The sequence below is a fragment of the Bos javanicus genome, chromosome 10 (assembly GCF_032452875.1).
Source record: "Bos javanicus breed banteng chromosome 10, ARS-OSU_banteng_1.0, whole genome shotgun sequence".
In the NCBI taxonomy this organism is placed as follows: Eukaryota; Metazoa; Chordata; class Mammalia; order Artiodactyla; family Bovidae; genus Bos; species Bos javanicus.
Genome location: NC_083877.1, coordinates 78731538 through 78755117, shown reverse-complemented (window position 1 = coordinate 78755117; position 23580 = coordinate 78731538). Strand labels below are relative to the sequence as shown.

At 34.4% G+C, this 23580-nt stretch overlaps 1 protein-coding gene across 2 annotated transcripts in view; it reads right to left on the bottom strand.

Moving 5' to 3' along the window:
- The window catches only part of PALS1 (protein associated with LIN7 1, MAGUK p55 family member), an 81132-nt gene that overhangs the window by 25373 nt on the left and 32179 nt on the right, over window positions 1-23580 (bottom strand). Inside the window, exons 3-6 of one of the 2 annotated variants that reach the window (XM_061429186.1) lie at window positions 20295-20582; window positions 5522-5730; window positions 2001-2078; window positions 853-999 (exon numbers count right to left, since the gene is read on the bottom strand). In XM_061429186.1, the coding sequence (XP_061285170.1) occupies window positions 853-999; window positions 2001-2078; window positions 5522-5730; window positions 20295-20559 (699 nt within the window). In that variant the 5' untranslated portion in view covers window positions 20560-20582. Of the gene's footprint in view, window positions 1-852; window positions 1000-2000; window positions 2079-5521; window positions 5731-20294; window positions 20829-23580 lie in introns of both variants that reach the window. The other variant, XM_061429185.1, reaches the window with a different exon arrangement.

The window sequence follows — 23580 nt, the reverse complement described above, 5'->3', positions numbered from 1 at the left end:
ATTCAAATAGTTATACTATATTTAGGTACAATTAGTGAACATGACTTGTAACTGAAAATCTTTTTAAATTCAAAATATGATGAAGCGATGAATACTAATCTGGTTAATAATCCAAATATTAAATACTATAGCTGTATCCAATCCACATTAAAATGTATTAAATATTTATGATACAAATCAGAAGCACAACTGAAATATATAGTCAAAAAATGGAAATCTGAATAAAGCTTAAAAGTAGACAGTTTGTAATACTTTTTTCCTGAATCTTTATTTTAAAAATTTGTCATAACTTTCCCAATTTCTTTTTGTTTTTGGTGGGGAATAAAACCTTGTTACATAAACTGCCTTTTAATAAAATACAGTCCCTATTTCATGTACCATGTTATGCAAGAAAATTTAAGACCTTAGGATTCAAGAATATTTCTCCAAAAATAAAAAGGAACAAAATTAAGGTAATAATAGCAGACTAAGAGAAAAAACATTTACATATAAGAACTATAAAATATTAACATTAAACAATGCATACTTCTAAATATATGTGAAGTATGTTAGTAATTACATTGAATGAAATGATCACAATTTCTAACTTGTTTTTTTTTTAAAAAGCTAGAAGAATAATGAAGCAGATTACTTGTCCCTTCTTTGCTCAATTACTTCAAAACCTATTTTTTCATCAAATTATGGGTGAGAAAAGATGAACAAATTCTTCTCAGCCTAATAAGGAGTATGAGCAAGAACATAAAAGAATTCCAAAAAATCAGCCTCAAAAGAGAGAAACTGCCAGAAATGTAAAGGGTCTTCAATTATATAGATCTCAGAAAGGATCTCGTATCAGAGGTGTGGAACACTTACCAATGGAATATCTCGAGCCTTTTCTATACGAACTATTTTTACAGTTTCTCCTCCATACTGGCCAACGCTTTCATAAACTCTCTCATCTGTAATAGGCTCTAGCTGCATTTCCTGCTCAGCGACCTTATCATGGGCCAGTAAAAGTGCCTGTTTCAAAGAAACCCAAAGCATTTAAAGTAACAACATGACTTATTTCTGTAGAGAGATTTTAACCTAATCATGTACAAAGTATCCTGATCATTATACATTTAAAAGTGGTATAATTAATTATATATTCAGATCTGTTTCCAAACTTTCCAACTGAGGTACAGATGCAACTCTGTATCTTTTTTAGCCAACTAACATGTGTTAGTTACACTAGGGAATACTCCGGAATGAGTTATGAAAGTCTAAAATGCTTATTAAACTTCATAAAAACAGAATCACTTTAAGGGTCCAAGATTATAATTAAAATTTACAGAAAAACATAACCAAAAAAGAGAAGTTTGCAAATAAGTTGTTTCAAAAATAATGTGGTTAATTTTAAGTAGAAAAGTATATAATCCAACAATAATTACTTTGTGATGTAAACAATCAAAGCTATGGTTTTTTAGTCAAAGCTACAGTTTTCCAGTAGTCATGTATGGATGTGAGAGCTGGACAGTAAAAAAAAGCTGAGCACCGAAGAACTGATGCCTTCAAACTGTGGTGCTAGAGAAGACTCTTGAGAGTCCCCTGGACAGCAACAAGATGAAACCAGTCAACCCTAAAGGAAATCAGTCCTGAATATTCACTGGAAGGACTGATGCTGAAGCTGAAGCTCCAATATTTGGCCACCTGATACAAACAGGTGACTCACTGGAAAAGACCCTGTTTCTGGGAAAGACAGAAGGCAGAAGAAGGGGACGACAGAAGCTGAGATGGTTGGATGGCATCACCGACTCAATGGACATAAGTTTGAGAAAACTCTGGGAGATAGTGAAGGACAGGGAAGCCTGGAGTGCTGCAGTCCATGGGGTTGCAAAGAGTTGGACACAAGTGAGTGACTGAACAACAACAATCAAAATAGTCTACATAATATTTGAGCTCTTTGTTAGTTCAAGAGACTGATTCAAAGTGATACTGAATGCTGGAAAAAACACAAAAATAATGCTCTGTCCATTTTCTACCTGAATATGTGGAGCACTCAGCAGAGCAGTTAATTCTTGTCCTTCCTTCTGGTGAACTGGCTTCAAAACAGTTTGTACCTAAGAAACAAAGATTATTCCTAGGTTACAGATAATATGACATTTGTACAGATTTTTTTAAAGGGTAGGATTTAAAATTGTAAAAACTATTTGTAAGACAGAAAAGCACTAAAGAGAAGTATCATTTTTAAAATGTTTTTTTCTCAGAATTTTCAATCTTATCATGATTGACGATAGCATTTTTATTTATGACTATGAATGAGGCATTTTCTTGAAAATTTCTGCAAATACATTATAAAACAGACTAATAATGACCATATGAGAGAAAAGCTATTCTAACAGTTATGCTGCTATTTTATATTTTTAACCATACGTTTATGTAACTACATTTTAAATCAGAGAGGACATTTTAGAGTTAGATTAACAAGATAAATGTATATGAGAGTGATAGAATAACCACTATACTATAATGAATTATATTAAAAATTTTCCTCAAGAATTCTTCCACTTAGTATAAACTCCACTTGATAATGAATTTTTTTAGCCTGTTTCCTTACTCGTGGTTCTTAAAAGATTGAGATAATCCATATAAACTGCTTAGCATATTACCTAGCACACAGTAAACTGTTATTTTAATATATTTCTAGATGTGAGTTACTCATATTTTAAGATTTCTATATTAATGTTCATAAAATGAATTGACCTCTACTTGGTGAGTATAGTCACCAAGTATATATATACTTGTATATATATGAAAAGTGAAAGTGAAGTCGCTCAGTTGTGTCCAACTCTTTGTGACCCCGTGCACTGTAGCCCACCAGGCTCCTCTGTCCGTGGGATTCTCCAGGCAAGAATACTGGAGTGAGTTGCCATTTCCTTCTCCAGGGGATCTTCCTGACCCAGGGATCGAACCCAGGTCTCCCACATTGCAGGCAGACGCTTTAACCTCTGAGCCACCAGGGAAGTCATATATGTATGTATGTATGTATGTATGTATGTATGTATGTGTGTGTGTGTGTGTGTATATACACACATAGTCACCAGTATAGTATACTGGTTTATGTGTGTGTGTGTGTGTGTGTGTGTGTGTGTGTGTGTGTATACACACATAGTCACCAGTATAGTATACTGGTTTATTATTGTTTTTAGTATCTAGATTATATTATCCAAGTACAGTGAGATGGGAAATAGTCAATATTTATGTGTGAAAACAGTTAATTTAACATAAGGATTATATGTTCCCTAATGTTTTTTTTTTTTTTTTTGAAAACAAATGTTAATTTTATTATATTGGAATTAAATCTTTTCCTGGGAAAAATTCACTTTCCACCGTAGCTACAGAATCACATTCTCTATCTTGGACAAATAAATGATACTTTTTCTGCTTTGAAGAGAAGTCTGCCCTTTCATGCATTCCCACAGTTTCTGTGTCTCTTTTCTCCATAATTCTGCATCCCAGCCTGTATGCTATCAATCAGTTCATTAACACAGAAACATACATGCTTGTAATCAAAATTATTTTTAGTGAACTTGATTTTCCAGTTCTTTATGTATCCCATTCAGTGATACTCTTAATAATTAATGGTTATAGAAAATATCAACTTTATATTTAAAGGAATTGTAAAGAATCTTCAAAATATGAGGAAAAAGAATTTCATGAACTCGTGTCTACTTACTGAAAAATATGTTTAAGGATCAGGGAAAAAAAGATGTGTTCTAAAAATTTCTCTGCCTTTTAAGAACCAATATCTAGTAAAGAAAAGAGATGTTCATTGGTATGTACAGCATGAGACAAAGAGTACAAAATGCTTTATTAGGTGATATCTTAAGTAATATATCTTAAGTATGGGATCTTCTAAAAAAAGTGAAAATTAGAAATACCATAGGATCCAGCTATTCCAATTCTAGGTATTTTTCCTAAGAAAATAAGAACGGTAATTTAAAAAGACATAGATACCTCTATGTTCCCTGCAGCATTATTTAAAAAGCCAAGCCAAGATATAGAAGAGCCATAAATGTCCATCAACAGATGAATGGATAAAGAAGATGTAGTACATACACTCAATGGAAGGCTGCTGCTGCTGCTGCTAAGTCGCTTCAGTCGTGTCCGACTCTGTGGGATCCCATAGACGGCAGCCCACCAGGCTCCCCCATCCATGGGATTCTCCAGGCAAGAACACTGGAGTGGGTTGCCATTTCCTTCTCCAATTTCCCTAATGTTTTGAAGGAGTTTGTAAAATTATCTGGGTCTGGCAGTTTTCTGAGGGGTAGATTTCTAACTTTCAACTTTACCTACTGTTACTACTTTTTTCAGGTATCTGTAAGTCACTTTTGGCAATTTTTATTTTTTATTTTCTTACAAAAACAACCCAGGTGATAGCACTTTCATACTTAATAATATAAACTTATAATTTGTTATAATTTATGCTTTTATCTTTGCTAACATTATTAGTGTTTTTTTCTTCATCTAACTTGTCAGTGGTTTCTCTATTTTCCTGTTCTCTAAAAAAAAGAAACTTTTAATGTTACATTTATGTAAGTAATTCAATTCCTTTTTGTTTTCATTTACTTCCCTTTCTAATTTCTAATCACATGAACTGTATATGTTCAGTTGAATTATGTTCAATCTTTTCTTCTACCATAAATATTTAAAATTTTCTCTGTGGGCTATTTTTCCTCAAATATTATATATGTTCTCATTATCAACATCTCTGATTTTCCTCCTTTTTCTATTTCCTTACTCCAGTACCAAAAAGAGCACTTTGTAACAATGCAGATTAACAAAACCAAAATTATCACCATTGATGAAAACATATAGAAATAAATTAATATATAAATTTTTAATAAAAGTTAGCTCATGATTAAAATAGGAATCCAGTAAATCTCTAACAATTCTTATGGTTATTTTAAATAATTTTTAAAGTAATTCCTCTATCAAAACTAAGAGATAATAATTTTGAGATTAATCAATTTGACCACAAGTAGATCATAGCAATGACAGCATCAGAACTAGCCTGTTCTCTAGTTTTGGCACCTAGAAAAGGATGTTTCTAAATATATATTGAGTTCCATATGTATTCAATACAAGTAACAAATCTTAGAAGTTATATATTTATAATACCTGATTATCTAACATAATTTAATCTCATCAGTACTGATTTATCTCGGTTTACAATGTATATTGCTTAAAATAAAACCATACTAAAAGTATTAAAAAATTTTCCCCTTTAGCAATTTAGATAAATACTCCTCTTACTATACAAATATAAGAACCAATGCTCTTCTTTTCATGGAACAGAGTCTTATTTTTGAACTAAGTATACTTTTTTTTCAGGATAAAATACACATAAGTGAATTTTTCCTAACGCATAAATTATCAACATGTCATCAGTAGTAATTAATTCTAATGAACCTTAGAGTCACAGCAGTATTTTCCAAGAATACTGCCTCACTACCACTAACTATTACCTTGCATATGTCAATGAGACGTTCAGAATACATACCTCCTGTGCAAGATCTTGTGCATTGGAGATAAGAGGAAATGGAGGACTGGCCTTGTTCATGTGTACTGTGACAGCATTGTGTATCTTAAACGCATTCTGGAAATCTTTATTTTGTACAAGTTGTAAAAGCAGTGAAATATCCTCCTGGCTCTGAGAATCTACCAAGGTATGTTGGATATGTTTAAGTGAAGCAAACAAGTCTTCCACTTCTAGTAGGAGAAGGAAAAGGTATCCAAAAATTAATTTTCTGTCTTAATTCCACAAGTGTCTTAAGATAAAATTTCTTGAACAAATAACAATAAGTTTTGGAAAAAAAAAAACTTACCTATTTTTTGAGTGTCAAATCACTGTCATTTTACTGATTTTTAAGTAAAACTCTTTAAAAATTATACAACAGAATCAAGTACATTTTTTCAAGTGTTTTAATTATGTAAAATATATATCACTATAAAAATAAATAAGGGGGTAGAATACATAAATGAATAAAAAATTTAAAACCACCAATAGTCCCATCACTTACAAACAACTTTAAAAAGATCTCATGGCATTTCCTTTTTTCATTTAACAAGGACATTTAGTTTTCCCACATCATCAGTCTTTACAAAAACATATACAACGGCTCCTTGATGTTCCATTACATGTCTAAAACTGTAACTTACAATAACCATTACACTAAATCGAGCATTCAGGGTGCTTCCAATTTTTTTTGCAGTGTAAGTAATAAGCATTTCTGTACATAATGATCATTGCTGTGTAAAAATATGTCTGAGATTCTGATGTTCCTTAAAATAATTTCAAGAAATGGCATTTAAAAATACCATTCTGACATTTTAAAAGCCAAAGAGCTTTCTAGGGAGGTTTTACTAATTCACATCCCATTACCAATATTCAAATATTATCATTTTTAAAACCCTTCCATTTCTTTTAACAGGGATGTTGAACCTTACTGGTATTTACCAAGCATTTCTTCTGTGGTCCACAGAACTCTTATGAACATGTGAGTCTCCTAAGATGATACTGAAAAATTGGGGCATGTGTATGTCTGCATGTTCCTATTAGTGTCCATATGTAGTACATACATTTTTCTTGAAGGAGGTTATTCCAAAATGGATAAGAACCACATGTTGCCTGTTCTCTGATCCTCAACAGGTAGATATATGTTCATGTATATACTTTGTCACACTTGTGGGAAATAGTTTTCTAATTTTTCTGTCTGTTAATTTTATTTGTGGTAACTTTACTGTAGATATTTTTGGCTATTATGTGTTAAGAATAATCCACCTATTCCTGTGTGATTTCTCTCACTGTCTCTACGCTTATAAACTTCTTTCCCTAGGTCATTAAGTTTATAAGCATAGAAACAGTGAGAGAAATCACATAGGAATAGGTGGATCCCCTGGAGAAGGGAAAGGCTACTCACACCAGTATTCTGGCCTGGAGAATTCCACAGACTATATATATATATAGTCCATGGGGTCACAAGAGCGGAACACAACTTTCACTTTCACTTTCCTAGGTCATTAAATGTTTACCCACATTTAAAACTTATTATGGTTTCTATTCCACAGGTAACTTCCATCCATCTAGAATTAATTTGGTATAGATCTGAGGGGAAATTTGTACTTCATTTCTTCCAAATGGTTAACCAATTATTCTAATACCATTTATTGAATAATCTCTTTTTTCCCACTGATTTATGATATAACCAAATTCTTATATCAGGGTCTGTTTCTAGTCCATTGGTTTATCAGAACTGAAATCTTTAAGTAACATTATAGTTTACACTCATATTGACATGACAAAAACTTGCTCATTACTTTTTCAAAAATGTTTTGACTTCAAGTGAGCTACAAAACCATTTTTAAGATGCCTCCTCACTATCTCCTATGTATCCAAAAAGAAAAAACCTACTAAGATGCTGTCTAAAATTAAAACTGTAAATGATTCTGGAAAAAACGTAATAGTAGGTACTGTCTGTGTATATCTGTGTCTTACATAGTCCCATGGGGGGAAAAAAAAAAAAAAACCTCTTGGTTTAAGTCTTTGTTAGTTTTCTTCATACAGGGTTTGAAGAAAGGTTATTAATTCTTATATCCTACTACTAAATAGTAGTTTAATATTTTACAGATTAGAATAGCTCTTCTAATCAGCTCTTCTGAAGTTCCCCATCTTCCACCCCTCTCCCCAAATCAAAACTGCTTTAGTTCAAAAAAAAAAAAAAAAAGTTCTCTAGTAACTTAAAATGTAGCCCTCCTCAAAAAAAGACAGGAAAAAAATCAGAAAGTCAAAACAGTCATCTGAACAACCTAAGAAGTTGTGATCCAGAACTAAATAATTAGCTGTAAGTTAATGATTTATCAAGTTAATGATTTATCTACAAGAGTAGACAAAATATAGATAGGGGAAAGTGAAAGATGTTGATCAAAGAGTACGAACTGTCAGTTTTAAGGTGGATAAGTTCTGAGGATCTAACGGGTAGCACGGTGATTACAGTCAATAATACTATATTGTATACCTGAAATGTACTGAGAGTAGATCTTAGGCATTCTCACCGCACACACAAAAGGTAAATATGTGAGGTGACGGATATGTTAATCAACTTAATTGTGGTGTATTTTACAACATCTGATTGTACACTTTAGATACATAAAATTTTTCTGCCAACTGTACATCAATAAAGCAGTGCTGGGAAGAATATGAACATCAGATTTCATCAAATTCAAAGAAGTTACCACAGAAATTACCTAAGTATATAAAGAATTCTCAGAGTAGGAAGAATTCAATAGCCTTAAAGTATCTTTAGAGTAAAACAGAAAGACATTTTAAATATCTTAAAAGGAAAAAGAATTATAAAATCAACAAAGTAGCTGACTATACTCTCCTGAAGACTATAATCTTTCTGAGTAGATTATGGGATTTCGGTTTAAAATTTTACTGTTTAAAGGGGCTTAGCCTGGTTGTCAGGGCAATGAGAAAATCAGAAGCTTCAGATCTCACTGCTGACAAATCAATAAGAACTTTAGTCAGCCCAGAAGGTAACAATCTCCCTACTGTGTCTCTTCAAGCCCAGGGAGAGTTAAATTTTTAGAGGCAAAGGTATTTCTGCATAACCTCTATGTACCAAACCCACCAACAAAGACATTAAAATATGGACATTAAAAAATTTTTTTAATCTGTAGTCATACCTTTCAGCTATAACTACTGGTGCTATTTTGTTATACTATATAGCCTTTCAGACTTTTAAAAAATGCTGGTCTTAACCACAGAGACCACATTATAAATGCGGTTTTGCAAGCTGATATTTTCCAATGTCTACAGAATAAATTCTTAGCATAAAATTACTTCTTAGGGCTTCCCCTGTGGCTCAGCTGGTAAAGAATCCACCTGCATCGTGGGAGACCTGGGTTTGATTCCTGGGTTGGGAAGATTCCCTGGAGAAGGGAAAGGCTGCCCACTCCAGTATTCTGGCCTGGAGAATTCCATGGACTGTATAGTCCACAGGGTTGCAAGGAGTTGGATACGACTGAGTAACTTTCACTTATCAGATAATAAAAATATTTAAAACTTTTATACACGTTGCCAAACTGACCCCATAGTTTTGTACTAACTCATACTCTTACCATCAAAAAATTTGAGTGCATGTTTCTACAAACAGACCAAATTTTTCATTTTTGGTGATCTGGTTAGGAAAGCATGTATTTCTTTATCCAGTAGTGAGTTTCAATATATTTTCACAAGGTGAACAGTCATTTATGTTTCTTTTTTCCTCAATTTTCTGCTTATCTTTTGACCACTTTTCTGCTAGATCTTTTTTCCTTAATGACCAGAATTACACAGATTTTATAAATATCCCTGCAGGCTTAAGTAGAACATACTGAATATAGTTTTCTTGCTATATCAGAACAATGAATTTTTAATCAAAGATATTTATGAGAATCAGTAAGGAAATTTACAAAAATATTTATGTCCTGAATTCTACCTTAAACACAATCAGAATCCCCTGTCATCCTTAATTATATATCTATGCCTATATATATTTAAATTGATTATGTACTCTCAAGAACCAATGATTTACACGCTTTATTAACAGCAGTTGTAGCTGTAGTATTTTAAGACATGATATACTTGGGAATAACTAAGGTACCCAAACCCATTTTCTTCTATATTAAATAACCTTGATTGCTGTACTGAATTTTTGTGTCTGCATTACAGTTATTCTACTTACTCCTTTGTGACAAATTCTTTTATTGTTTTTGACTTCTATGGTAAACAAAGCATATAATTTTCATTTTTAGAATATTTTGAATATATGTAAATATCCCAAGGAAATAGGAACAGTAAGGCAGGATAATCTGAACTGCTGCTGCTGCTGCTGCTGCTGCTAAGTCGCTTCAGTCGTGTCTGACTGTGTGCGACCCCATAGACGGCAGCCCACCAGGCTCCCCGTCCCTGGGATTCTCCAGGCAAGAACACTGGAGTGGGTTGCCATTTCCTTCTCCAATGCATGAAAGTGAAAAGTGAAAGTGAAGTTGCTCAGTTGTGTCTGACTCTTCATGACCCCATGGACTGCAGCCTACCAGGCTCCTCCGTCCACGGGAGTTTCCAGGTAAGAGTACTGGAGTGGGGTGCCATCGCCTTCTCTGAATCTAAAGGAATGGCTTAATGAGAGATAAAACTAGAGATCACTGACCTTGTTTCAGGAGATCAGATAATAGTTGAGATGCTGAGATTATGCACAGACAGGAAATAGGCAATTTTTGTGGTTAGTCCAAAAGGGATGATTGCTTTCAAGTTCTAAGAAATGAGTAGCCTTCTCATGTTGATAGGACCTCAGGTAAGGAATACGGTTCCAGAGAAAGATAAAATCTGGTTAATCTGCCCAAATTGTGCTCATACTGAGGAATTCAAAGACATAAAGACCATCCACGACAGTTTAAAATGCAGGGAAAAAAATTTCAGGATCAAACTGGAAATGTCTTTCTTTCAGGAAATCAGGGATCAACATAAGATCTATAGGGATAGGACAGATCTTACTTTACTTAAGTAAAGGCTTTTGGGAGAACTTAAGGACTATGCCACGAGCCAGAAATTACAAATTTCACTGGATTTCAGGTTCAAATTTTGAAGGTCATCAAGACCAATTTAATTTTGTTAATTATTATCCTTTACAATTCCATTATCCTTTACAAAGTCCTACTCACATTTTTTTGTTGTTTAATTAGTAAAAACTGTTTTCACTGAAATTATCCCTTTTTAGAAGTTATCTTCAGACTTAGTACATTAGTCAATCTTGCCAGACTACATTGAGATCACTTGCACTTAAGCTCATCTTTTACAATAAAATATCACCAACCATTATTGAAAACCTACAAATATGTGTTGTTGTTGTTCAGTTACTAAGTCATGTCTGACTCTTTACAACCTCATGGACTGTAGCACACCAGTCTCTTCTGTCCCCCACTATCTCCTGGAATTTGCTCAAATTCACGTCCATTAATTTGGTGATGCTATCTAACCATCTGATCCTCTGCCACCCCTTTCTCTTCCTGCCTTCAATCTTCTCCAGCATCAGGGTCTTTTCCAATGAGTTGGCTCTTTACATCAGGTGGCCTGATACAAATTTGGCCTGAATTTCACATTGGTCACTGCCAATATTGAATAGAAGGATATAGAACAATAACTATATTATAGGCATAAATACATATCTTTTAATCCTCTTAAAATCTGACAAATTTTTCCCAATTTAGAAAAACCACCAAAACCTGAGACATACATAGTTCAGACCAAATCTCTTCAGATGGAAAAAATGAAGTCACACACAAAAATGGCACCTGGGTGAAGAAATCTTTTTCTCTGACTTCCAAGGAAATGTTTTTCCTGCCACACCAAGGGATTTTAAAAAGATAAACATCACTATTATTATTATTGTTTAGATTTTAGGGCTTAATTGTGATATGTCATTCATCTGCTTCAGAAAAGCTCACCTGAGATGTCTTCTCACCCAGCACAGAATCATGTAATGTACGCTGACTAGCATTCAGAGGTGCTTACACATGCTACTTTACCATGTATCTGTAGACAGAATTTCTTCTAGTTAACTGTGTTTGTATATGTTCACACATATAATGCGCCCTCCAAATGCTACTTTTACAGTACTGTTGCATTTATTTCTGCTATTTTAACCAAATGTCTTGTGCTTTAAGTATTTTCTCAGAATATTTTATTTCAATTCTAACATAATCACAATAATATGCTAGATAGTACACTGTGAAGGTTCAGCAAAAGAAACCAAAACTGCAATCTGTGAATGTAGAGGCCACGTAGCTTTTTGAGAAATATTGTAAAAACATCTTTGATTGTGTAGCACCAGCCTGGGTAACTAAGTTAGACAGCAAATTTGATAAGTGTGATTTATGTGGACAGTTTTCAGATAAATTCCATATCTGCTTTCATGGCCAATTTAGCTGGAAAAGTTTTCAGATCGTATTTTTAGGCAAGAAAGCTTCCTCACGTGCACTCATGCTTTGGGTTCAAATAAATTTCTATTAAAAATGTTTAATGAATAAACAGAACAGATTAAGTTACCAAACACTCAAAAGTTCTTAAAATTCATTATAAGTAGCTTGACAGAAGATATGAACTAAACCATATATGTAGTTAAAGAAATATCTAAGAGAAAATATGAAACAGTAAATGATAAAAACTTATTTATAAAGAAACATTCATTTCATCAGTTTATAAATTTAACAGACATTAAAAATTATGCTGCTTCTGTCCAATAAAGTTTTAAAGTCACATAGCAAGCAACAAATATCTATCTATACCATTAGTCTTAAAATATTGATTATAATGAATTTTATTAGAAAATTCTGAACGGACTTCTGATAAAGGGTCTTTTCTTTGATATTAAGTACGATGTCATAATGAAAAATAATTGTTAGCAATATCTACTCAGGGATTCTCATTTTTGACACATTCATTCTAGTTTCATAAAAAAATTATTAATTTCGAAAGGTATTTTGTTGTAGGTTTAAAAATCTTTGTTTTTATACAGTATATCTTTAGAAGCACTTCATGTTACTCAAGATCAGCACATTTTCTACACAGTTTAAGAAATGTTCCATTGTCTGATGCAGTAATTAGATTATATGATACTTAAACAAAAACCACTTCAGTTATTTGAAATTCTGTGCAATTCCAGAGGAAATATGAAAAATCTAATCAGATGCAGCTAAATCCATCCTGTCAAATATGTACCTACTTCTACAATAATGGTGATGATAAACAACAGAGTACAGACTATAGAGAGAAGGGAGATCTCCCCATACACAGATCAGAGGCTCCCTTCCTCATTCCCACACACAATAAGCACAAAGAAAAAGAACCACATGGTTCTTTATGCAGAGAAGTAGAGACATAAATGGAGAATTACAGGGCTACTGAGAAAAAAACGACACAACTGTAGAGTAGGGAGTGAGCAAAGAAGGGAGCACTGAGGCAGAGCAGTACTCACAACAAGGCAGGAGAGAGGTCAGACAGAAACGGGGACACTGCACAGAGGGGCAGACAAACGTGCACATAACAGATCTGGCTTTGCTGATAAAAATCTGGCTTGCAACAACTTCCCTACAAGCAAGTGCTTTATATCTAGTTCAAATTCCTTGTCCTGCAGTCTGATCCATTCCTCTTATTTGATGTTCCATAAACATTAAGCTTGCATCATCTGCTCTACATTTCATACAATAGCTAAATCTTGATCATTTATGTTGAAAGAAAAGGTATATTATCTAAAACTAAGAAAAACCACTGACATTTGGTTTGGGGATAATTAATCAGCTAAATATACACACAGAAGTCCACAAATCCATCCCCTGAATGCTCCCTTTCCTCCTGGCCCTCTCCTGCCACCTAAAATGAAACAGAATGAAGACTCTAAAATAGGTAACAGAAAGCAATCACTAAGAGTTGCTCTATCTGAAAATTCTACCCTCAGATTCCCAAGACTCTGGACAATTATGCAGATGACACCACCCTTATGGCAGAAAGTGAAGAGGAAGTAAAAAGCCTCTTGATGAAAATGAAAGTGGAGAGTGAAAAAGCTGGCTTAAAGCTCAACATTCAGAAAACGAAGATCATGGCATCTGGTCCCATCACTTCGTGGGAAATAGATGGGGAAACAGTGGAAACAGTGTCAGACTTCATTTTTTTGGGCTCCAAAATCACTGCAGATGGTGACTACAGCCATGAAATTAAAAGATGCTTAATCCTTGGAAGGAAAGTTATGACCAACCTAGATAGCATATTCAAAAGCAGAGACATTACTTTGCCAACAAAGGTCCGTCTAGTGAAGGCTATGGTTTTTCCAGTGGTCATGTATGGATGTGAAAGTTGGACTGTGAAGAAGGCTAAGCGCCGAAGAATTGATGCTTTTGAACTGTGGTGTTGGAGAAGACTCTAGAGAGTCCCTTGGACTGCAAGGAGATCCAACCAGTCCATTCTGAAGGAGATCAGCCCTGGGATTTCTTTGGAAGGAATGATGCTAAGGCTGAAACTCCAGTACTCTGGCCACCTAATGTGAAGAGTTGACTCATTGGAAAAGACTCTGATGCTGGGAGGGATTGGGGGCAGAAGGAGAAGGGGACGACAGAGGACGAGATGGCTGGATGGCACCACTGACTCGATGGACATGAGTCTGGGTGAACTCCGGGAGTTGATGATGGACAGGGAGGCCTGGCGTGCTGCTATTCATGGGGTCGCAAAGAGTTGGACACGAATGAGTGACTAAACTGAACTGAAGGGTAAACAATAAAATTAACTCAAGGAAGCTCATCTCTGTTTCTGAAGATCTTTTAAAAGCAGTGGAGATAACCATCTCCTCTGGATTAGTTTTGTTATCTTCACTTATTGCTATCATTTACCTCACATGAAAATAGATTCTAGGGATCTATTCAAGCATTAAGATTCTTCCACCAATTCTTTTAACCTATCCTCAGAAACTTCTATAGTTCAACCAACTTCATGACTTCTTCCTTAGAACTTCTATTAAAGATTTCTTTTCTCCTAAACTGTATAGTCAAACTGACTATTCAGGTGAGGAACTTAATAGTATAGAGGATGAGGAAATTATGAGGCTTCCCTGGTGGCTGAGTGGTAATGAATCTGCCTGCCAATACAGGAGACAACAGGTCCATCCCTGGGTCGGGAAGATCTCCTGGAGAAGGAAATGAAACCCACTTCAGTATTCTTGCCTGGGAAATCCCACAGACAGAGGAGCCTGGTGGGCTACAGTCTACAGGGTTGGAAAAGAGCCAGATACAACTTAGTTACTAAACAACAACAAATGAAGAAATTATACCAGTTTCCAGTACATCTATCCACTGAATTGAAATTAGAACTTCCACTTAGGAAATCCTTGCTTAAGTTGGGATGGGTAGTCTTTCCTTTTTCTTTTTAAATTTAAGGAAATAAAATTCAGATCACTGAGCTTTGGTTTTTAGTGGACTAGGTTAAAATGCATTTATTAAAAATAATCAGAAGCTCCTGAAAGACCCTAAACAGTAATTAATCATTAACACATTGGGTTACAAATTAAAAACAAATTCTAGACAAGTATACAAGCAAAGACAGTTGAGAGAGAAGACAGAGCAAACATCTTAGCTCCAAATATAGGACAATGGAGAAACACCACTGAAATGATTACTGCTCAGTCAGGTACAAAAATTTCATGATTTTTCTCTGGACAAAACTGTAATGAATTTGGTGAGCAAGAAAAAGAACTAAATTTGAGGTCAGAATATCTGGGTCCTGGTTATGGCTTAGATTACTTATTAGCTGCAATGTATGTCACTGGAAAATCTATTTCAATCTGTATAACATGACTGGGTTTGACTTGGATATTATTTCACAAACTTCTGTTAGCGATCCATTAAAAATGTATATTCTTTAATAGCAAATCAAACAACTGACAAAGAATTCATCTCCAAAATATACAAGCAGGTCACGTAGCTCAATATCAGAAAAATGAACAACCCAATTAAAAAGTGGGCAGAAGACCTAAAGAGACATTTCTCCAAAGAAGACATACAGATGGCTAATAAACACATCAAAAGATGCTCAACATCACACATTACTAGAGAAATGCAAATCAAAACGACAATAAGGTATCATCATCTCACATGGTTAGAACGGCCATCATCAAAAAGTCTACAAACAATAAATGCTGGAGAGGGTGTGAAGAAAAGGGAACCCCCTTACACCGTTGGTGGGAATGCAAACTAATACAACCACTATGGAGAACAGTATGGAAATTCTTTAAAAAACTAGGTATAAAACTACAACACAATCCAGCAATCCCACTATTGGGCATATAGCCTGAGGAAACTAGAACTGAAAAAGACACATGTACCCCAGTGTTCAATGCAGCACTATTTACAATAGCAAGGACATGGAAGCAACCTAGATGTCCAATCTTAGCAATATGAACAAATCAAAAAATCATCAAACAGTCCCCACATTTTAAATATTAAGCTTAATACCAATAGGTTTAACCATTTCACTTTCAGAAAAAAAGTCCCTCAAAGGAACAGCTAATAAAGTTTGGAAATATTTATAGAAGTTGAGCAAAAATTTAATAGCAATTAACTTCTCAGAAATAGTATGAACTCAAAGTTTATTGGCACTGGAGTTTTTTTTCTGTTGACTTTAAATAAACTTTATTTTAAAAGCCAATAAAAAAAAAGTTCATCACAATCCAGCACAATTCTAGTATATCCCATGATCAATCAAAAGTCAAACATCAGAGAGAAATGTGAAGAAATATTTTACTTTATAACATCAAATACAAGAATACTATTGATTTAGCATTAAGAGAATATGCAGAGACACCTGGCAAAAATATGTAGGTACTAATAAAGACTGAAAGACAGTATTATTAATATAAAAATATTTTATTTATCCTAGTTTTATTCCCCTCAGTGTGTGTGTGTGTGTTTTTAAATTGTTTCTTATCACTAACAGCATCTGGTGAAAACTAGAAAGCCCTTAATTACAGATTTCAAGAATCTCCTTATCAGCCATAAAACCTATAGCCTGCTATGGGTGTGTGTTGAGTGGGTGTGTGCATGTTTCCGAAGGTCTCTTCACAAATGTGAGAATCAGAGTCATGTCTATGATAGACAGCAATGTTTCCTAGTTACTCCCTTTAAACAGTCTGTCTACTGTATTTACTTGTCCAGAGTCCTGACCCAAATCAGTTATCTGTGATTACAAAAATCAATAAAACAGCAAAAGCTACAAAGACATCTGAGGATGACCCTGTTCTCCCTCATTCTACTCTAACCTACATTCTGCTCTCTTCTCAGGATTTTTCTCACAAGGTAGTTTGTATCTTTACTTATGAAAGAGAACAAGACAATGATATTTCATTTATAGGAAGTTCTAACAACTCATGCCAATTTTAAGGAAGGCTCCTTAATGTATCAAAATTCTTATAATTTATGCTAGTAATATTAATTATCCATTTAAATTTCCCACATCACTATTTTCTAATTTTCAATAAGATTCTAAGTGCTTTTACACAAGAAAATTCAGTTCATCCTTTCCAAATATTTTCTATCAATCCATCCCTCCATGTTTAATATTATACACTGCCAAATTTATAGTTTAAAAAAATCACCACCCAGACAAAGTATCCAATCTTTTCCAATCACACTTCCAATTCTTTAATGAGAATTTCCTCTACTCACAGATAAATGACGATGTATCATTTGGAAACTGAAGGCTCCCTTTCAGAGAAATAAATCAGTTGCCCCATCCTTGCCTCATTTAAAACAAGGTTGCTGTTTCTGGTTGTGAAAAAAGCTGAGAAGCTGTCTCCTGGCGTGTGCATATTAATCTAAACACTGGCAGAGAGACTCATACAACTTTAGGGAGTACTGTTGTAGTTTGATGTGTTAGCAAATTACAAACAGGAAAAAAATGTCTGGTACAAAGCTAGTATACTTCATTTTAAAGTGAAAACTTAAAACTGAGTACATCCCAAAACTGAAGATTTGACTGACAAAAACAACTTTATAACTTATGGTAACTTTTCATGCCTCCTACAAATAACACATCTGTGTTGAGTGCATTAAAATTAAATCACTCATTTCTCAAAACACGAAATATTCTCCTTATCCAAGAAATGACTTACAGACAGCTGGTACTAAATTCCAAATTACTTTAAAATAACTTATGTAAAACATCCTGAAGTTCAAGGATTACCCAAAGATAATTTTTAAAACCAGAGTGGGTTGCAAGTCAGAAGAAAATATAGTTGTCCTTTAACTACACTTGTAGAAAAACAAACCAAGTAACAGGTCTTCAGTTTTCTGTGGTTAGGCAAGAAAATAAATAAAATTTCACAAGTGAATTCTGTTTCTTCATGGAGATTACATAAGTCTTGTCTACTACATGGACATTTATGCCTAATTCAATTAAAGTAAATGGGCAAATACATTAATCTCAAAGAAATTTAAATAGAAACCCAGAAAACTCAAACTAGGCTTGGGTTGGATATATTACAATCTAAGTTTTCTCCAAGTCATAGAGAATATTTAGAGAGTATTTTAATAAAATATAATGAAGTGGTATGAGATGATGCCAATAAGAGGCAATGAAATATTTTTACTCTAACAAAACTCTTAAGAAAAAACAGCATAAAATTCCTTCATATAAATGCATTTTTAAAATATGTAATCTCTCTGTTTTTACTATAATGCCTTTCATTATTACCATTTAGGCATTTTTTGCACACTTCATTATGACTGAATATATCTATGATTTCTTAAATCACAGAAAAACACACACAATGTTTTCTGTCAAGAGATACGATTCCTTTGTAAAGGTATAGCAAAGAAAAAACAGTTGTTATGATGTAGCAGAAAATGTTCTAGACTGCAGTTAGTATATATGGTAAACATATATACAAATATATAGTACATATGGTACTTTTATATACACAGTAAATAAGGTACTTTTATATACAGATAGCTAGTATATGGTACATTTATATAGATGGTAATTTTGAGTAAGTAAGACAAAGATGTTGCACTCTTGGTAGCCAAAGCTCTGGTCCAGTGAGTGAAGAACGGGACGGATGTCAGTTTCCACTCAAACCCTTTGCTCTTTGCAGTATAACAACTGCATATCCAGATTAGGCAAATTAAAACTTGGCCCTACTACTTAGCATGGAGTCTTACACAAATGATTTAACTGAAGTTCAATTTCTTTTTCTCCAAAATAGGTATTACAGAGCCCTGTTACTAGAGCTATTGTAGAAATTACACAGAAAGGCATCTGCTATAGCATCAAGTAAAGGATTCAATAAACACTTAAATAAATGGCAAAACAACAATGAAAACCCTCTCCTTCCAAAGTGAAGTCTCTGTCTTTTCGCATCTATAATTATAAATCATTAAGAAATAAAAATACTTCGAGTTAGCCTGGTTTTAACGGAACACAAGTTTATGTACACCACTGACACTAGTTCAGAGATCTCTCTTTTGTGTGTAGAGGAAGAGAGAGCAGTAAGTTCAACAATAAAATACTTAAGTTTGGCAACACCCGTTTGACATCAATCTCTCTTATAGATTCACAATGCCTATTAATATTCTAAAGGCTACAAGAAGTACTGTAATAAGAAGTTGTTTAACTTATTTAAACCCTGTTCTCAAAGTTTGATCACAGAATTCTTTTATATCTATAAATATACATTTGTGCATGCATGCTAAGTTGCTTTAATCGTGTCCAACTCTGTGCAATCCTATGGACTATAGACTGCCAGGCTCCTCTGTCCATGGGATTCCCCAGACAAGAATACTGGAGTGGGTTGCCATGCCCTCCTCCAGGGCGTCTTCTGGACCCAGGCATCAAACCTGCGTCTCTTATGTCTCCTGCACTGGCAGGCCCAGGTTCTTTACCACTAGTGCCACCTGGGAAGCCCATTAATATATCATAGCAGTAGTTTTTTGGTTTTCCTCACAAAATGAAATTTAGGAATAGAAGGCAATGGCACCCCACTCCAGTACTCTCGCCTGGAAAATCCCATGGATGGAGGAGCCTGGTAGGCTGCAGTCTATGGGGTCGCTGAGGGTCGGACACGACTGAGTGACTTCACTTTCACTTTTCACTTTCATGCATTGGAGAAGGAAATGGCAACCCACTCCAGTGTTCTTGCCTGGAGAATCCCAGGGACCGGGGAGCCTGGTGGGCTGCCCTCTATGGGGTCCCACAGAGTCAGACATGACTGAAGTGACTTAGCAGCAGCAGTATAGGGACTTTAAAGCCATGTTTTATGCGTATTACACCAGAGAAATAACACCAAGTTTTTCTCATTAATAACTATTAAATTATTCCATAAACCTTCAAGAAATCAGAAATTCAAAGTCTGCAAACTCTTTTTCAGTAATTTTTATATAAAATTTGAGTTTGAAATGAAATGTGAATTTCAAGGCTTTAAAGATCAGGCCTTATATAGGAATTTTTACTTCAAAGATTAAATATAAAAATCATGTTGTAGCATATATCCTGAACATTTAGGATACATGCTCCACTTCTACATGGCTAACAGAAAACAAGTTATATGGCCTTTCTAAGAAAAAAACGAATCCTGGTCTGAATTCAAATTGTTACTACTTACATTCTTTATATAACTCTTCCCTCCTATACACATTTATGTTAAGGCAAAATAAACAACAGCAAAACATTTTCTAATTCTTCTACTGTTTTTACTTACCTAATATTTTCACAGCATAATGAGGACTTTCTAAGACAATTCCTTCCTCTGTGTCAAATATAGGGTTATCTATTCCAGTTTTTGGAGGAATCTGGGCTAGTTTCTTAAGTCTCATGGAAGAATTAAGGTCAAGTTCTTGTTTTTTCCCTTCTTCCTCTCGCCTACGCCTCATGTCCTCCTGCTGTTGCCGAATACGTTCCAGCTGTGCACTTCGCCGCACTGGCATCATCCTGGTGCCCAAATCTCCAGGGCAGTCAACAGCCATCTCTCGGTGCTTCTGATGTTCCTCTGGTGATGCAAGATCAACATTTTTTACTCCGCTGTCTGATTCCTCAGTAACATGCCCATTCATATGGGATGTTGTCATGGTTATCTATAAAAACCTGTACCACTCTTTATAAATCAATTTTTCCTATAAAGCCAATCTCTTGATTCTGTAGTATAAAATCCATGTTACTTCAAAAAAAAAACAACAAAACAAAAAACTTCTCACATCACATAATAATGCTATGAAAATGTATCCATGAAGGAAATCTAAGGGGAAAGATGGGGGGGAAAAAAGTATAAGAATTACAACATAAAAGTAGAATTTACATCATCTACTTCCAATCTCTATTGCTAAACAATACAGAAAATAACTCAAAATTATATGATATTATTTTGCTATATAGATTAAATATTTTCCTTTCATTTTACAGAACTGAGGAAATCAAGATGTTTCAACAAAAAAGCTGTCTAGAAGTATTTGAAGCATGTTGCTTAATTTTACAGCTGAGAAAAATGAAATATTAGAAAGTTTAGCAAAGCAGAAAAATAATAAAGTTCTGGGTACTAGTTTAGTAGAGAATAAGATATTTAAGGTATGCTAATGCTAAGTCGCTTCAGTCGTGTCGGACTCTGTGTGACCCCACAGACGGCAGCCCACCAGGCTCCACTGTCCCTGGGATTCTCCAGGCAATTTAAGGTATAAACGTATTTTAATCACTTTTATAGTTGTCTCAACACAATATTCTACAGTCAGTTAATATACACGAGTCTGAAATCCCTTCCTGCTGCTGCTACTAAGTCGCTTCAGTCGTGTCCGACTCTGCAACCCCATAGACGGCAGCCCACCAGGCTCCCCCATCCCTGGGATTCCCCAGGCAAGAACACTGAAGTGGGTTGCCATTTCCTTTTCCGATGCATGCATGCATGCATGCTAAGTTGCTTCAGTCGTGTCTGACTCTGTGTGACCCCATGGACAGCAGCCCACCAGATTCCCCTGTCCACAGGATTCTCCAGGCAAGAATACTGGAGTGGGTTGCCATTTCCTTCCCCAGAAATCCCTTCCTAGTTAACTGCTAAAGAACCTGGCTGGCATACAGCAAGTTATGTTGTCAACTCACTTGAGATAAGGCAGCATTGTAGGGGACAATTCACTTTTTAAGAGTTTATGAAAAAGAAATGAAAAAGAAATTTTAATTAGCAGCTAAGGCATCTACAAGATAAAACCACCTCTATAAGATAAAAGCACACCTAAAAGATTAAAGTGAGAAAACGACTATGTTGGTGATTAGTCTTTATAACTGGTTACACTAAAAAAAGAATTAGGGTTAATTCTTTATGAGAATTCACTTAGAAAAATGGTATTATCTGCTACCACTCAAAAATGTTTTAAAGTCATACTGTATAGCAAATAAGAATATATTGGGCTTGGAGACCAGAAAACTGTATTTTAATTCTGGATCTGCTACTTCCTCTAGTTTTATGATTTAAGACTAGTTTCTCTGAACCTCAGATTCCTTTGGAAAATTTATTCACAGAACTGTTCTGAGTTTCAAATGAAATAATGTATATAAGTTTTAGAACTTATAAGTATTTATACTTTTAGTATTGATTCTATTTATTTTAAAAATCCAACATATTTTAGACAAGAAAAATATTTTACTGGATGACTATGGCTTTTCATCAAGCCATTTCTTGGGCATAAATAGGCAGATTGTTTATATAAGTATAAACCCACATACTAAATCTAATTAGTCTTCTCTTGCTCAAGACTTTCAAAAATATTTACAATAATAACCTTGAGTTGAGCTGAACTTCAGTTAATAGGTTTGTCAGAGAACATGCCAACAAAGCAAAAGCCGAGTTTTCAGACAATATTCCTAATGCCAGCCAATCTCCTTTCAAGCAAACCACTTGTCACAGATGGTTTAACACAAACCCACCTAGACTACCAGGAAAAACCACTAGACCAGCAATCAGGAAAATATTTAATAGGTGCAAGCTACATGACTACAAAAATTACATCTTCACAAGAATTCTGGTAGATTTTTCTGTCTTCCATCCAAATTTTAGTTTCTCTATTTATGTGATCTACATACAAATACCTTATTTACCATTAACTTGCCTTCTTTTTCATTAAAAATGAGAGCTATCAGAATGTTAGATAATTCTTAAGTTTTGTAATATTGATTACTGTTGTTATTCAGTCGCTAAGTCGTGTTCAACTCCTGCGCTCCACTGACTGTAGTCCAACAAGCTCCTCTGTCCATGGGATTTTCCAGGCAAGAATCCTGGAGTGGGTTGCCATTTCCTTCTCCAGGAGATCTTCTGGACCCAGGGACTGAACCCGTGTCTCCTGCATTAGCAGGTGGATTCTTTATAGCTGAGCCACTAGAGAACCCCTGTAATACTGATCAGATACAAATACAAATTTAACTTATTTAATATTTTCATTACAAGTAAACAGAAATTTATGTAGGAGCCACTGTATTGCTATATTTAACTTTAATTTAAAAAATTTAGGAGCATATATACTTTCAGAAAATTAAAACTTTCAACTTTATTTATAACATTTATAGGATATTAAAAATCAAATTTAATAGAGTATTTTACTTATACATATGCTTATCTACAAAAATTATTTGCAATTAAAACTTAGCTTAAAAACTAAGTTTTATAAGATTGTATCCATATTCACTATATGAAATCATAATTATACAAGAGAAATTAGGCCAGGTAATTTCAGTTGAAGTTCTAATGCTTGGACTATGATCATGCTTGTCTACCTGGATCTAGTCTTTTACTCTCAGAAAAGTTTCTGCAACCTGATAGTAATCCACTTAAATCTCCATTTGGGTCATTTCCCTTAGAGTGTTCATAGTCCATTGGAGAGACAGCAAAGAAAATCAATGATTATTCTTCCCAGTCGATTTCTCATTAGATTTTCAATTTGTTAAAAATGGGTCATTCATGTCTTATTTTTATACATTCCTTGGGCTTAACACAATACATGTCATATACA